At 36.2% G+C, this 16,740-nt stretch overlaps 1 protein-coding gene across 5 annotated transcripts in view; it reads left to right on the forward strand.

The window, feature by feature from the left end:
• The window catches only part of LOC122717197 (polypyrimidine tract-binding protein 2), a 503,296-nt gene that overhangs the window by 353,867 nt on the left and 132,689 nt on the right, over positions 1-16,740 (forward strand). For all 5 annotated transcript variants that reach the window (XM_043941033.1, XM_043941030.1, XM_043941029.1 and 2 more), the window contains exon 3: positions 306-410. In XM_043941033.1, the coding sequence (XP_043796968.1) occupies positions 306-410 (105 nt within the window). The remainder of the gene's footprint in view (positions 1-305; positions 411-16,740) is intronic.

Here is a 16,740-nt window from a genome sequence, read left to right on the forward strand (position 1 = left end):
AGGGAGTTTTTTTGGGATGGTGGAATTTTTTTTAAGACGATTTTAGAACATGGCGGTTGAGAGAATTGTTTGATTTGTTTAATTTTGGAGCTTATTTATAATCATAATATTTTTTATCGTTGTTTTTTGTATATTTTTGACTATTTGTTTTTTTTTTTTTTTTGATATGTAAGTAATTAAGGATGGTTTTTTTTTTTATTTGTAAGGAGAGACGAGGGAAGATGAATGTTTTTAATTATTATATGTCGAGCGATTTGATGGGTTATATGTTAAAATTTGGTGGTTTTTTTTTCTTATTGTTTCAGAGGGGTAGCGACGAGCTTTTGTCGCAAAGCGGAGCAGTTAGCAATGGTGCTGCAATGAGTCCACAACCACATCACGCGGCCGATAACAACAATGACGCCAAGAAGGTAAGTGACGACTCGTTAATTCGAGTTTTACGAAAATTTTACGAAAATCCTTAAAATTGTTAAGAAATTGTTTTCTTCTAACAAAAATTAATCTTTAAAGATCGCTTTGCTCTTACATCTTTCCCGAAGAAAATTTTCTCCAAAAATTCCTCTTTTTCCGACAAAAGTTTCTTTTGAAACGAATATTCCCTTAAAAATTAAATTCCTTCAAAGAATTCCTTTCAAATTTTGATTTCCCTCTTTTTTTCCCCCCTTCGCATTGGCGAACAAGAAACCAAGCTAGATCCGATGGAAATTTGGAGATGCATTTGAAATCGGAGCAGAGAGGTGCCAGATCCTCTGACCCAGTCGTGAAAAAATTTCGTTAAAACGACGAAAAACTCGGCAAAGCGACCGGATCACTTTTTCCTCGCGCAGTCGGTTATTTTTCATATTCGTCCTTTTTTCGTTAAGTTTAATTATTCCAACATGGTTAATCCAGGAAAACTTTATGATATAACGCCATCAAAGGCGATTTGCAAAGATTGAGGGAGAATTTGATAAAAAAAAAAAAGAAAAAAAATGGAGGCAGCAGGTTTTGGACGCTTTGCCTTGCGATTGAATCTGAATTTTTATCGCAAAAGAATCTTTCACTATTTCATAAATTCTTTTTAAATCTTCCTTTTAAAAAAATATTTTTTGACACAGAATCTATCAAATAATTCGTAAGTATTTTTTACTTCTTTTAATTTTTTACTTCTATCAACGTATGTGTTTCGTTCGATCACAAATGCGGAAGTAANGTTTCGTTCGATCATAATAAATGCGGAAGTAAATAATATAATAATCGATATTTCACTTAAATTCAATCATAGAATATTCACATTATAATATAGAGTGAAGAAAGATATTTTTCAATACTAATCCTTTAATATCTACAAATATAATTTACGATCTATATATATATATATATACGATTCGATTATGGCAAATTCGTCCCCGAAAAAAGGTAAACCGAAGTGTAAAAAGGACCACTTCATTCGTTTCACGGGAAACACGTCGTACGAAAATTCGTACCCTCCTCCCCGGAAGCTGAAAATACGACAGGATTAACCAATCGTTCCGTGTCTCTGTCGAAAAATCGTATCTATTTTTCACTGTCCCCTCTGGAAATTTCCAACTATGACAGCTTAGCAAAAAAAAAAAAAAAAAAAAAAAAAANAAAAGTATCACTCGTCAGTCATATCCCTGTTTCAACGATGTACCAATTTCTGTTTTTTACATACGCGCGCGGGGAAAGCGGGTGTATGGGTGAAAAATGGCACGAAATTGGCATATTTAACAGAAATTAACGGGTGGAACCGCGGCTAAGCAGTTAAACGTTCATCCCGTGTCACCCGCAAAAACTGATAACAAATTGTCTCGAATCGGGGGAAAATTAATCGAGCACACCTGTTGTTACCCCACCGATATTAATTATACACCTCGACCTTAACAAACTTTTTCCAAGACGTATGGAGGGAGACTTGTCCACTCGAATCTCGAATTTTTTCCCTCGATTGTTCGAACGAAATTTGACTCGAATACGAGTCGTTTATTAAATTAAAAATCGCACGATCGAATATTTAAGAATTGTCGGATTGTCTGTTAATGGAAAAGCATCGTGGAAGCACGTGTTCAAGCACGTGTAAAAATTCTGAGGTACAATAGTTTATATTCATTTGTATTTTGGATTGATCGTTCGAATATAATGAGGTTTTTAAGTAAGCCAATTTTTAAGTAACAATTATTTTTTAAAATGAAAAAAATAAATGGACAAAATGATAGAAGAATGATAGATACATTTGGTCAATGAAATATTATTATACAATACGTGTGTTTGAAAATCGATGGATAATATTTATATTGTTTAAATTATTTTGTGTAAATCATGCGTTATATCTCGTCTCTAATTTAATCTGCACGTTTTAACATTTATATAAATTGATATCTCCGGTAATTCGGTAAATTTATAATTGTTCTCTGACCCCAGCCAATCAGATATCAATTGTGAATTTCCCATTTGAAAATGCGATATTAACTGCGTTTGATGTAAATCAGTACTCGTTGATACGATTAATATTTCTGGATGAATACTTGGTATTATGATATGAATTAAAAGAAAAAAAAAAAAAAACATCATGAAAATAAGATCGTGAAAATTATATAAAAATTAACAATAATCGATCACTTGGATTATCCTTATGAGATAGTTCAGAATAAAAAATATATTCTCCTCGCTTAATCTAATCCAAATATATAATATTTCTTCGGTCAATCTTCGACACATGTTCGACACTCGAAACTTTGCTTAAAGATTCGCGCGAGATTTCTTTTTTCAAAATTTCGATTTTGAACTTTTGAACTCTCTTTTCGTTCGTATTATGTGACCTTCGTAGAGAAAAGGAAAAGAGAGAGGAAAAAAAAGGGAGGGNGAATATTTATTATTGTCAGTCACGCGTGACGTGAGAGGAACGAAAAAATGTCGGAAGTTTAGGCGAATAGAGGCAGCTGTGTGCTCGTAAGCTCTGCGGATCATGCACGTGCACCGGGTGCATCAAAACTTGCAACCCTCGTTAATCATTCGTCCGCACGGATGGAAAAAGGAAGGGGAAAAAAAAGGGTTGTGTGTATATGGTTCAAGGATTTTCGATTCTTGTCCCTTCTGCTTCTGATTCTTGATGCCTTAAAGGGTAAAGATAGGTGGTGCATAACTCGATCGATAATGCAGAACAATCTTTTCAATACCGAATTTAATACCAATTTTTCTCCCTTGTAAATGTATTTGCCTGTTGGAAAGCCAAGTTCGTGCTTGGTCTATCTATATCTGTGAACAAGAAAATATGTTTTAAGAATCTAAATTATTAAAAATACAGTTTTACAATTTTACTGTAATTTCGCTAATAATTTTATTCTCTTTTTCCACAAGAGATCGGCAAAAGCAGGCTCTAGAAGTGACAAGAAACATTTCATCAGCATTGTAAATTCATTAATAAGGGCAATCTCGCGACACTCTTAAGGCATTAAATTATCATTGGACCAATTTTTTTCTAACGGCCGCCACGAATCCTGCACAAAAGTCTCCTTAACTCCTGACTGATCGTTTTTGACAACTCGATCTCCTGAGGAATTTCTAAACATCGAACACCCGATCTAACCCGATCTAACCCGACTTAACCCGATCTAACCCGACCTAACCCGATTTAATCCGATCTAACTCAACCTAACCCGATTTAACCCGATCTAACTCGATCTAACCCGATTTAACCCGATCTAACTCGACCTAACCCGACTTAACACGATCTAACCTAACTTGACCTAATTCAATCTAACCCGATCTAACCTAACTTGACCTAACTCAATCTAACTCGATCTAACCCGACCTAACCCGACTTAATCCGACCTAATCCGATTTAATTCAATCTAACTCGACCTAACCCGATTTAACCCGATCTAACCTAACTTGACCTAACTCAATCTAACTCGATCTAATTCGATCTAACCTGATCTAACCTGAGCTAACCGGATCTAACCCGACCTAATCCGACTTAACCCGATTTAACCTGACTTAATTTAATCTGATCTAACTCGATTTAATCCAACCTAACCCAATCTAACTCGACCTAACCTTGGAAAGAAAGGAACATCACGCGAATTTTCGTGGCCCGCTAACGATTTCGCGCTCTTTTTTCTTTTTTTCTGGTGGAAAACATGAAGAGAGCGTGGAAAAGTAGAGCGTGTATGTTTCCAAAGTAAAAAGTTGAGGACGCGCTTTGTCACCGAATCCACCGTTGTCCATGTCTGCTTTCTCCTTTGCGGTTAACGATCCATGACTTGTCGTCGTCGTCGTCGTAACCAGTGACGTTGTCGCGAATCTCTTGCAGAATACGTAAACGCGCGTGACAACAATATCTATTCTTGGCAAATGTGACGTTTTTTGTTTGGGGAGGAACGAATCGATCAGATATAATATTTTCATATGGAATCGATCATCGATCGGGATTGTAAGTGGTAAGATTATAATTAACACGTACGGTGAAAACAAATGATGCTTGTGACGTGAATGATGTATGTTTTAAGAGTTTACAAAGCAAGCAAATATTGGTAATCGAACGAAGGATTTTTCTCTTTTTAGAGTAAGAGCTAAAAACAATTTTTGGCCGATTCAATTCAAAGCGAGAATGTTGAAAATATCCTAAAATTTTCAAAAAGATAATTATCAAAATAGTCCGCTACAAAGAGGAAAAATTGTCAGCAAAAATTCTTGATGAGAGAAATAGTTATTATGAAAAAAAAAAAAAATCTGTTCCAATATCTTTGGAACAATTCCAATAATGAGAATCTTAATAAGAATAGTCGAACTTATTAAGATTCTCTAATAGTAGAATTTTCGAATTTTCCAAAAATCTCCAAAAGTTTAATCGTATCAAAATAATAGAAAAAAAAAATGACCATTTAAAATTTTCCAAAACTATCGAAATAATACACACGATACACAATTGACTTCTCAGCAAAAATTCTCTTCTATGGAAGGTCGACGATGACGCAAGGGTCACCATGAAAAAAAGAAAAAAAAAAAAAAAGAACCAGCCCTAATATCGTGAGTGGCGTTGGCCACTCTGCTTTATTAGGTGGACAACAGGGTCCCCTTTGTCCCAGTTTCTTTTTGATGTGCCATTTTCCGCTTCGTTCCGTCCCATTATCCACAAATGGTCACTGCGACGCTCATTCGCGAGGGAGCGCGTGGATTTCACCCCTGAGAAAGAAAGGGTTCGCGTCAAGGTCTCGTTAAAGGTGTAAAGACCCAGAGTCGATTACCGGACATTATTATTATTATTATTTTTTCCCTCTCTCTCTTTCTCTCTCTGTCTTCCCCTTTGAACTTCAATCGTCGCCTTCATCCCTCTCTTCTCCCCTCCTCATGGTTTTTGCTGCTTCTGATGAAAAGGCCAGGTTGACGACCCGTGGGACGTTGGCCGCTCGACGACGTTCAAGTTGTGCCAAGTTTGCCAAAGTTTTCCAAGTTTCGAAATGTTTCAAAGGGTGGAGAAGAATGCGAATGGTGAAAATTGTTGCACGCTTCTTTCGTTATTACGGTTAAAATTAAATTTGGAAAGTTGTTGTCTCCCCTCCCCCGTTGAATGCAAATTCAATGCATTGAAACGAGGATTACGTTGAGCCGCGTAACGCGTGTTTTTGATCTCGTTAGTGTTAAATTTCACGCTTTCAATTATTCATATTCGATTTGATAAATTTTATTTTCTTTTTTTTTTTAATCATTCGTCTCGATTTATTATTTTCACGTTCTCGATTATCCGATTAATTTTATTCAATCGTTATTGAATATTTAATTGCTGCTCTACGTTTTAACAAATTTTGTTTGTCAATATCTTCTATCTTGTCTGTTAATTAATTAATCTCATTCGCCATTATTCGTATTATATCTTATTAAATTCTATTCGATCTTTCGACAATAATAAAAAATAATAAAAAATAATAAAGAATAATAAAAATACGTGAAAATCTTCCAATAAAAAGAAAAAGAAAAAAGTAAGAAAACGTAGTTACGACAAAAGGTTTGAGAATCATCGAATACCTGTGCAACGGGCGAAGACGAGGTACGTAAACGCGAAAAACGCAATTTTCTCGCGGATGGGGGGGTTGGGGTAGGCGATCTATCCGGTAATTACCTGGGAGAATAGCATCTTCTAAGCAGATTACACGCAGTCGACGATTCTAAGTCGATCAGGGTCCATAAATGGCTTCCGATCTCGCGAGATCACGCGCCTATATCCCCCTTTTCACGACGCAGCCATTTTCTCGATTAAAGCCCGACGGAAGCCCGGCAACGTCTCTCGGCCCGGCCTGTTTCTTTCTTCTTCCTCTCTTGGCTGAAGAAAAGTCGTTTCCGGCCTGGCGAGCTAATTTCAAAAGTGCAATCTTATCTTCCTTGTCCCGAGCCCCGATCGCCTCCGCCGCCCCTCCGATAATCGATTGTTCGTCGCTTTTCTTCTCGATCGAATCTGGCCAAGATGGTGGAAACCTTTTTTCTTTTTTTTTTTTTTTTTTTTTTTTTTTTGTAAACCAACCAGGTTGGTCCCTTTTCTTGCTCGGTTCGAAGAGGTAACTATTATTTTGCTCGTTTATTTGGAAACGGGTGATTTAAACGGGTTCTCTTTTCGATTTTTGTATTCTAAGGAATCCAAAGGAATTTAAGGGAAGATCGAAATATTTCATTTTAGGATATTCTAGATGAAATATTTGCGAAAAGCAAATGGCACTGGATGAATTTTTTAATACGTTGTCGAGCCATATTGAATTATTTAATATTAATCTAATCTCAATGCGACTCGAACCGTGAAATCGAGTAAATTATTGAAAATTTTTTTATTAAAAATTTTTATTAAATTTAATTTTTATTAAAAATTAAAGCGATAAGTCTGATTGAAACTAACTTGAATTAATTTAAATAAAATCCATAGAATATGGATATCTTTTCTATTAACAAAATAATAAAATTATTATTTCATCGAAAGAAAATTTTTCACGACGAGACAGAAGAAGAAACTTTGCATGTTCAAAATCCCTTGATCCAGAAGCACCTTGTTAATCATAACCTTATTAATTAACTCTTAAGTCAGTTTCTCCTTGCCCGGAAAAGGCAAAAGTAATGAACGAAAGAAATTTTGCAGGAATGTAAAATCGAGAAATCGCGGGATTATCCGCGCTAGAGTCGATGGGGAGCGGGTGGGGGATGATGGCATCCAGGAAATCGCGGCGTGCGTTCCAGAGAACGCATTGGCAGAGAAACATTCCGACGTGAAATATGTCAGACACGCCAAGCAGAAGTTTCGGTCAGGTTTTACAAGTCCCTGTGGATGATCGGCCCCTTCCTTTCCCCCCCTCCCTTCCTGCGCATTTTCTCATATGAAATTCCTCCGCCTCCACCCTCCCCCGGATGATGGAGAAAACAATTGCACGTCAGAGACGGGATTATGAATCCCCTATGGATCGATCTATTCGCGGAAATGGTGCGCATGCACATACGAACAATTGGGTAGTCGAACAGTTTGTTGATAATAATAATAAAAAAAAAAAAAAAAAAAAAAAAATATGAATCGATACAAAAGCTTCGTAGAATTATAGTATCGATCGCAGTAAACGATAAATAAGATGGAATGTGGATGGAAGGAGGAATTGTAGGTCAGCCACGTACGCGAGCGTAAGCCGTTTGGTTTTGAAATACGATAATAAATCAATCTGTGATAAGTTTTATTAAGGGAACACGTATATTGGGTCGTCTATTTTCCGAGCATCTGGATGTCGCTTAATTCGGACCGGCAACCTGATTTCACTGGCCTTTCCACCGCATTTATTTCAACCTGATTCTCTTTCCCAACCAATATCTCGTGACATTAGATATTTTCACCAATACCAATACCCAAATGTAATCGGTCGAGAATGTCAAGTTATCGACATTCTATCCTATTTTAAATCGATAATTATTTCATTAATCAAATTTCTCTTTTAATTCCATTCTCTTTGGCGATTTTTTGGAATATTTTTTTCCAAGGGAAGAAAAAAGAATGAATGGTATAATACGATTATATACGTTTCGATTAATTCGATCGTAATCGAACGAATTCGAAAGAAGGAAGAAAAGTTGTAAAAAAATTTGTTTTCGACGACGCGTGTATATAACATTTCTTAGACTCGAAATAAGCAACGACTGTTCCATAGTTCCCGAAAATTAAGAAACTCTGCCCCTTCGAAGGATCTCGAGTAAACTTCTTGCCGGTTCTCGAGTCATCCACCAGCTTCCATTTCCATCGATTAGAAATTCCTCAGGCAGAAAATGGCCCCACTCGAAAAGAGGAAAACCCTACTTCTCTCGCTGCTTCTTACTACCCTCTCTCGTACGTAGACCGTCAAGTACGTCCACTCTTCCATCGTTCTTCTTCCTCTTCCTCTTCTTCTTCTTCTTCTTCCTCTTCTTCTTCTTCTTCTTCTTCAGTTTCCTCTCGCCTCGTCAGTGGCCTCGAGTTAAAGGACTCGTGGTCCACGCACAAAGGAAGCAAAACGCAATGGCGCCCAGTAATATTCCGGATGGACTCTGCTTTTGGCTCGAGTGGCCTCGTGAATCGAACCGTTTAGATAAATTGCTTCCAGCGTCCAGGTTGTGCCTTTCGTTAACCGTTGTTCCCTTTATCTGTTTGCTCTGCTCTTTCTTTTTTTTTTTTTTTTCTTTTTTTTTTATTCGATTTTCGAGATTTGCTAGATACGTACGCGATATTAGATTCTTAATACCCTTCGACAATGAGTATTAATTTGGTTGATTTTTGAGAGATTTGAGAACAAACGGGAGGGAAAGAAGAATTTGAAGAGATATTTGGAAGGTGGATTTTTTTTCTTTTTTTTTTATTTTTAATTCTTATAGAAAAATTGATATCAAAAAGTTTGAAACTTGGAATTATTTAACATTAAAATTATTATTATGGAAATTTGAAATTTGTTATATGATATATTTTATATTTCTAAATCCCTTTTTTTATGAAAATTCTTTCTCTTCGAGCGTGATACATGATATAACTGTTTAGATAAATTTATTTTCTATAAATAAATGTACATTGCGAATTCTTTTTTCGAGGAAATTTCGATTTTCATCTCGTTTTCTACCGTTAACAACAAAGGATATTAAAAATTCTCGTTTTACGTCAAAAATAATTTCCAACCTATCAAAAAAAAAAAAGGAAAAAAGAAAAAGAAAAAAAAACGTACAATATTCCGCTAAAAGTCCCTTCAACAATAATTTTTATTTTTTTCATAATCACGTTTCACGAGGGGCAGGGGGAGGGGAGAAAAATTTTTAAAAAAATCTCATTTCCCCGAATGGAAAATAACATTTCGCTCTCGTAAAAAAACCGTGTACGATTCCTCCTTCCCCATCCCCCTCTCCCCTCGATCCTTTCGTTCCTAAAAATATCTTTTTATCCCCTTGTTTTCATCCTTTATCCGCGGAATGTTACGGGAAAACAAATTTCGCTTTTTTCTTTTATGGAAAAATAACGGGGCCCGAATGGTGAACGAATGAACGACGAATCGGAATCGGAACCCGCCGAAATTAACATCGATAAAATAACCGAGCAAACTTTCCACAACGACACGTTCATTAGTAGATGTAATTTTCCAAACAATATTGGATTTTAGCAGACCGTCCAGTAAACCGATAACAAACGTAATTACTCGAAGCCTCCTTTTTACGTTTGCACCAAACATTTTCGCCGAATTTGAATCGGCTCCTCTCTCTCTCTCTCCCTCTCCCCCTCCCTCCTCCTTCCTTCCTCCCCTCTCACGATATTTCACCGGATATATACCTTTAAGCGAATTTAATCGACGCGGCCGGATATAATTATCGCAGCCGGCAATTAAACGGTCGTTAATAAGCTTCGATACGGCCATTTTGCCGGGGGAAATAATTATTCGCGTCGGGTGTAAAAGCGTGCAAAAAGAGCTTACCATTCTCTCCTCCTCCCCCCCTTCTCTCTCTCTCTTTCTCTCTCTCTCTCTTTCTCTCTCTCTCTCTCACGCGCACTCTCTCCCCTCCCCCCTTTCGAATTTGAATTTTAATGCCGAATTTCCGCCCCCTCTCACTTTTCGTCGAATATTTTTCATATAGAGAGGAAAGCTTTTAAATTTTATCCCGATGGAAAATTTCTGCGTTTCCTCGTTGATCGAAAAATTTTCGCGAAATTTCGCGAGTATAGTGCACTCCGTTTCAGATCTGATCTTCTCCATCCTGTTGTGACGATAAATTCGGATTATTGATTAAACGCGAAACCGTGTTATTTATTTTTTTTTTCTTTCTTTTGGAGGGGGGGAAGAGAGGATTTAAGAAAATCCTTGGAATTGCAAGATAGTAATTTTTGACACATCGATTCTGAAAAATCTCCATTATATACGGTATCGTCGAATCTCTCTCTTTAGCAAATATTTCTAAAATATTTTTTTCGTGGCGAAAGAAAATGAGGGAAGAGAATACGGGAAGACGCGGGAGGAAGACAGAGAGAATTAACGAAGGAGAGGGAGAAATAGATAGAGAAACGTTGAAAAAATGACGAAAATTGGAGACATGAGTGAATGAGGAAAGCATCGGTCCACGTTTATTAATATTCCATGAGATTCGCCTGGAAGGATCATCGTTCTCTTTTTCATGAGAAGAACCGCTCCCTCCTTCTTCTCCTCCCCTCCCCCTCCCCCCACATTTGTCTAATTCCGGTTCTTTCGCGCGTTTCCAACCAGACGGTTGAAGTATATTTCCCCTTGCTTTAATTTCGCTTCGTTACCGGTACACGAGGGAAGACAGTGAAGTATCTTGTAGTATTCCGCTAATTTCGTTTCCTGGCCCCGAGAAACGCGTGGAGAAACGGCCCGTTTTTGAATATGACCGATTAGATTAGACGTAGTTTCCCTCGACCTCGATTCCTTCCAGATATCCTCTTTTCTTCTCTTTTCTTCCTCTCTCTCTCTCTCTCTCTCTCTCTCTCTTTCTCTTTTTTTTAATGTTTTTTTCATCGGTCTCATAAAACGTATTTGTATTGAATTTGATTCGATTCTCGTGGTGGTGGAGGATGGTTTGGGAAGCTGTTTCGGAGATTGGATGGAAGTAAAGTGAATTGAGAAATTCGCATTTTGATAATTAATAGGTGGATGGATAAAGGGTGTGAGGGTATTGTTTGTATTGCGGTTTCCTGTGGAATCGTAGAAATCTAATTGAATTTAATAAAAATGTTAGAAATTTAGAGGAATTTTGTTGTTAGGAATTTGATGGAATTAAATGGATGGAATTCTTTGATGAAACGTATAAAAAAAAACGTGAAATCTAAATTTTCCGAAGATGAAAATAAAAAAATTTCAACGTTGAAATTAAATAATTCTTATTACTCTTTTATTATATGTAAAATATTAATCTTTCGAACAGTATTTCTCTCTTGCAATCGATCTCTTGCGAATATTTTTCCACAATGATGTCACGCATCTATGAAACCTGACCTTAATCACCAAAAATAAAGTTTCAACGGCAAAATCAAATAATAACTTTTTCTCTCACCCACGCATCAACTCTTGCCGCCAATTTTTTTTCGCTCAATCGATCGAATACACGTCTATGAAACCTAACCTTACAATCTAACAACCATCAAAAAATAAAATTTCAACGCCAAAATCAAATAATAACTCTTTCTCTCACCCAATCAACTCTTTCCATCAATTTTCTTTCGTCCAATCGATCGTTTACGAATACTTTTTCACAATGAAACCTAACCCTGTCATACAACTATGAAATCTAACCTCAACAACCATTTAAAATTTCATTTATCAATTACAACATCAAAATCGAATAATTCTTTTTTTCATCCTATCTAATCAATTCTTGTCATCGATTTTCTTTCGTTCAATCGATCGATTACGAATAGTTTTCTACAACACCTCTAAAACCTAACCTTAATCAAAAATAAAATTTCAATATCAAAATTAAATGATAATTCTTTCACTACAATTAATTATCCTCCTTCAAATCTGTTTATTTTTCAACAATGATGTCACATATGAAACCTAACCTCAATCACTCAAAATTTCATTTAGCAATTACAATACCAAAATGAAATAACTCTTTCTCTCAGGTTAACTTTTAGCATTAATTTTCCTTCGTCCAATTATTTACGAATACTTTTCCAAGAATAATGTTACAAATCTAGGAAACCTAACCTCAATCATTCAAAATTTCATTAACAGCATCAAAATCGAATAAAATCTTTCTCTCATCTCATAGATCAATTCTCGAATATTCCTTCATCCAATCGTTTACGAATACTTTTCCAAAAATAATGTTACAAATTTAGAAAATCTAGACCTAACCTCAAAAATTCAAAATTTCATTTACAACATTTACAAAATCGAATAAAATCTTTCAATTATCCCGCAAATTAATTCTCACCATGAATTTTCCTTCATCCAATCAATCGTTTACGAACATTTTCCTAACAATAATGCTACAAATCTAGGTTACAAATCTAACCTCAATCATTCAAAATTTCATTTACAGTATCAAAATCGAATAAAATCTTTCTCTCATCTCATAGATCAATTCTCGAATATTCCTTCGTCCAATTGATCGTTTACGAATACTTTTCCACTACGACGCGTCGTTTTTCGCGGAACGTGAATCCGTTCGAGGCCGATTCCCGATTACCCTTGGGAAGAAATCCGTCGGGTTCGTAAGGCACGCGCCGCACAGCCAGGGGGCGATAAATCACACCGGATATGAGATTAGGGTGGCGCTACAAACTAGCATGAGACAGGTAACACGATTCCCATTGAGATCCGGTGCTGGCTGCGTGCCAGCCTACCCTCCTCGCTCTCTATCCTCTTGTTCCGTCTCGTTTCTTCTTGTAATCTGACCGTAACTCACCCTCCCCATCCTCGTTCACTTTTCCGTATCTCGGTATATATTTAGTTGGCGGTTCATCTCGTGGTCCGCCTTGCAAAATTGTTGTGGTATCGTTGCACATCATGTGTGCGGGTCTTTGAAACGAAATTTGAATGAAAGTGAAATAATATTTGCGTGCCATTTTGTAGAGATATAAGAGGAAGAACTTGGTGTTTAGAATTTTTTTTTTTTTGAGAAATATATTTTTGAAAATAGTTTTCTATCGTGATTCACACGTCTTTGTATATTTTTTGATCGCGAATGGTTTTATATTTGAATATAGGAGAAGAGAAGCTTGGAAATGAATCGATGAAATTTCGGTGTCGACGTTCAACTTGTTGTTTAACTTTGTGTTGTGAATTTTATAGAAAAAAGTGTGATTGAACGTAACGTTTTATTTAAAGGCTGGAATGTTTCCATCTTCGTATAGAATAGGTATACGTTTCATTTCTTCGATTAGAAAATAAAATTTCATCGATTCGATTATTTCAAAGGTGTTATAGAATTTCGCGTCTCGTATTTTAATAGAAGAAATAAAATGGAGATATTTTTCACATTATTAGAAAAGATTTCCAATTATTCGTGGCAGAGTAAATTGTGGTGTAGCTTGAGAATCTTAGTTAAGTTTTACATGGAACAACTTTCAGAATAATGCGCGTATCAGAGATCACTGCAAACTATGATTGATCCGTACTACTGGCTGGCGGGATAGACTGCAAGTGAAAACAGATCGTCTGCTGTCAGACACATTTTACAATCGGTATCACGTAGATATAACGCCGGTCATTTTTCGACTCGTTGTTTTAAAATGTCATTCGAATGAAGGATTATTGAAATTGATAAAAAAAAAAAAAAAAGAAAAATGTTCACAAATTTCCCGATATTAATTAACCAAAAGTATTTCCAACGATACTTTTATGCATTTAAATTATTTTATTTTAATTTTCTTATTATTAAAAATAATATCACTCTAATCGTAATTAATATTTTCATTATTGTTCTTTCAGAAATATTCCAAGATACGAATGAAAGAGTTTTCGTAACAAAATTATTATATCGGAAGCATAAATAATAAAGAAAATTAATTTGCGAGAATAGAATTAAATGTAATAATATAAATGAAAAGAAAGATTTTATTAATATTACGTTATGCATGATGTTTCAGCGTAACAAAGATTTTAATTTTAATAACTATGTTTTATGCAAATCTCGATTCGCGAAGTTATATGGTTATAAAATATTAAATATCACGTCTCTCTCTCCTCTCTCTCTCTCTGTCGATCTCTTCTTATTAACAAATACAAAAAGGAAACAATACCTTTACCCAGAGTGAAAATCTCCTCTTCGTATTTCAAATGCAAGGAAAAAAGTACAAGAAGCAATATTTTATTTCAGGAAGTAACGTTTCACTTCAGGAAATTACTGAAAATATCTTCTCCGTTTAGTTCATTAAAATTTATCGCGATAAACTTGACGAATATTTCAAAATCGGGAAACATTCCAATTCAAAAATTGTTACGAAAATTCACAAAAAAAAAAAAAAAGAAAAAATTATACTCTCACAATTTTCAAATCAAACGTTCCCTCGTCTTAATATTTTCTTTAATCATTCGCCATATTGCTCGAAAATATTGTTCCTTTCAAAAATTTCAAAACAAACAAACGACAATTAACCCCTCCTTCTCCTTCCCCCTCCCCTCCTATCCTGTTCACGATGGAAAAATCGTGAGAATTAAAATCGACGCTCGAACCTTTTGGTTCGCTCGCCAGAGGGCATCATCGAGTTAGAAGGAGACGTGGAAAATGGCGTCGGAATTGAAGTCGGCGATTAAGATTTAAACGGTCGGTGCTTCGGAACCGAAACGAAGAGGGAGCTGGTTAGCAGCGTGAACCGCGGCGATAAAAAGATATTGGTGCTCGTAAAGGCGGGAAGGCGTGGCCGTAAAAAAATTGGACGCCGCTGCGTACAGAAGCGAGGTACAGAGCTTCGTAATGGTGGTGGGTGTAGTAAAAATAAGGGAAACGGTTCAGCGTTAAACAACCCTGTCCGGAATAAATAAGCCCTGCGAACGGTCGAAACTTTGCCTTCGCTTTAACCTTCGACGATTATTCGCTTTTTAAAAAAAATCCACCCTCCGTTCCTGACCTATCGTCGGATCAGGCTCGATCGCGTGTTTTCGTTTCCTCCGTTCTTTCATCGCGATAGCTCGAGAGTAGAAGAAAAGTATCCTTTCGATTCGTCGAGGAATTTGATAAGAATTTGTCGGTGAAAGTTTTGGAGAGAAAGTTTTTTTTTTTTTTTCTTTTACTACTCTTCGACGATTCAGCCTCGAGTTTTCAAGTTTATCGGTTTGATTCGGATCGATTATTCTTTTTTACCGATTTTTGAACAAGATATCCTTGCGAGTTCGATGCCAAAGAAATATTTGATTCGAAAGAGATTCGATTTTTTCCGTGGCTTTAAACGTTCTTCGAATATTCATAAGTTTCCTTCAAATTGTCCATCTAACCATTCGTTTATTTCCATGCATGCTCCAACGTCTGCAAGATATTATTAAACCAAAACTTCAATGTCTATTGCGGCGAGTTTTACGACAATGCGCCGTTTCTTATAAAATATTCCGCGGGTGATAATCAAACGGGGATTAAGACGGCCAATATTTCGTGAAACGAGGGATGCACGAATAAATTCGTTTTTCAAGCAACGTTGCGTTCATCGTTTCCGCTTTACGTATCCGCAGAGCATCTTGCTCTGAAACATTTTATATCCTCGAGCGAAATATGTAATTAAAATATATCTCGTATTAAACTGATTTTCTCCGGGAAGAAACAATTAAAATCTTTTAAAATCTTGCGTCGACTTTCATCGTCGACGTTTCTCCACCCTTTTCTTCCCCGATTCTTCGTTTAATCTCCACCGTTCTTATCTCCTCTTCTTAACATCGATCGTTCCCGGAATCGGAATCGAGGAATGTTTGCGTTTGCTCGAATTTCGTAGTCGAGTTTCGTGTAGAAGCTCTCCAACGGGGTGAGCGGGTATTTCGAATCGGTCGAAAGTTTCCCTTACATATGTTTGGATTCGTGGGCAAATATAACCCTATATTAACCATGCGACCAGCAAGTGTACCCTCGGGGGTGCTTTTGACGCTTTCCAACCCCCTTCTCTGTTTCTCCTATGCGTTTCTCCCTTCCCGTCTCGAGTTACGGTTTCTAATTTGCGCAGCCTCCTCGAAACTGGCCAACACAAAACTGGACGATGGATCGATTATCGCAGCTGGGACAGCTTGTATTATTTTCGGAGCGTAGACGCTTGGTGAAGGATGATTTATTTTCCAAGTTTTCTTCCATTCGAATTTTTCTCTTAATTAGTTAAAGGTAGAATGCAAATTCGAACATTTTTTATTTTTTTATATTTATAAAAAATACTGGAACGAACGCTCCGCACGCGCATTTATTTATTAACAAAAGTCGAGAAAAATCTCACATTTTGACGTATCTATTCACGATATTTTTATTTGCAAAGAAAGTCTAAGAATGCAAAAATTTTTTATTTTATGAAAACTGACAAACGAACGCTCCGCATGCTCATTTATTTATTACACTAACGTAGGAAATTTGGCAAACTATAAAATTTTCGAAATATAATATAAGATTAAACAAAAAAGAAAATCTCACATTTTGACGTATCTGTTTACGCTGCCATATTTTTATTTGCAAAGAAAGTCTAAGAATGCAAAAATTTTTTATTTTATGAAAACTGACAAACGAACGCTCCGCATGCTCATTTATTTATTATACTAACGTTTCAAAATTTGGCAAACTATAAAA

This window comes from Apis laboriosa, unplaced genomic scaffold (assembly GCF_014066325.1).
Source record: "Apis laboriosa isolate Shangri-la unplaced genomic scaffold, ASM1406632v1 scaffold4_cov146, whole genome shotgun sequence".
NCBI lineage: Eukaryota > Metazoa > Arthropoda > Insecta > Hymenoptera > Apidae > Apis > Apis laboriosa.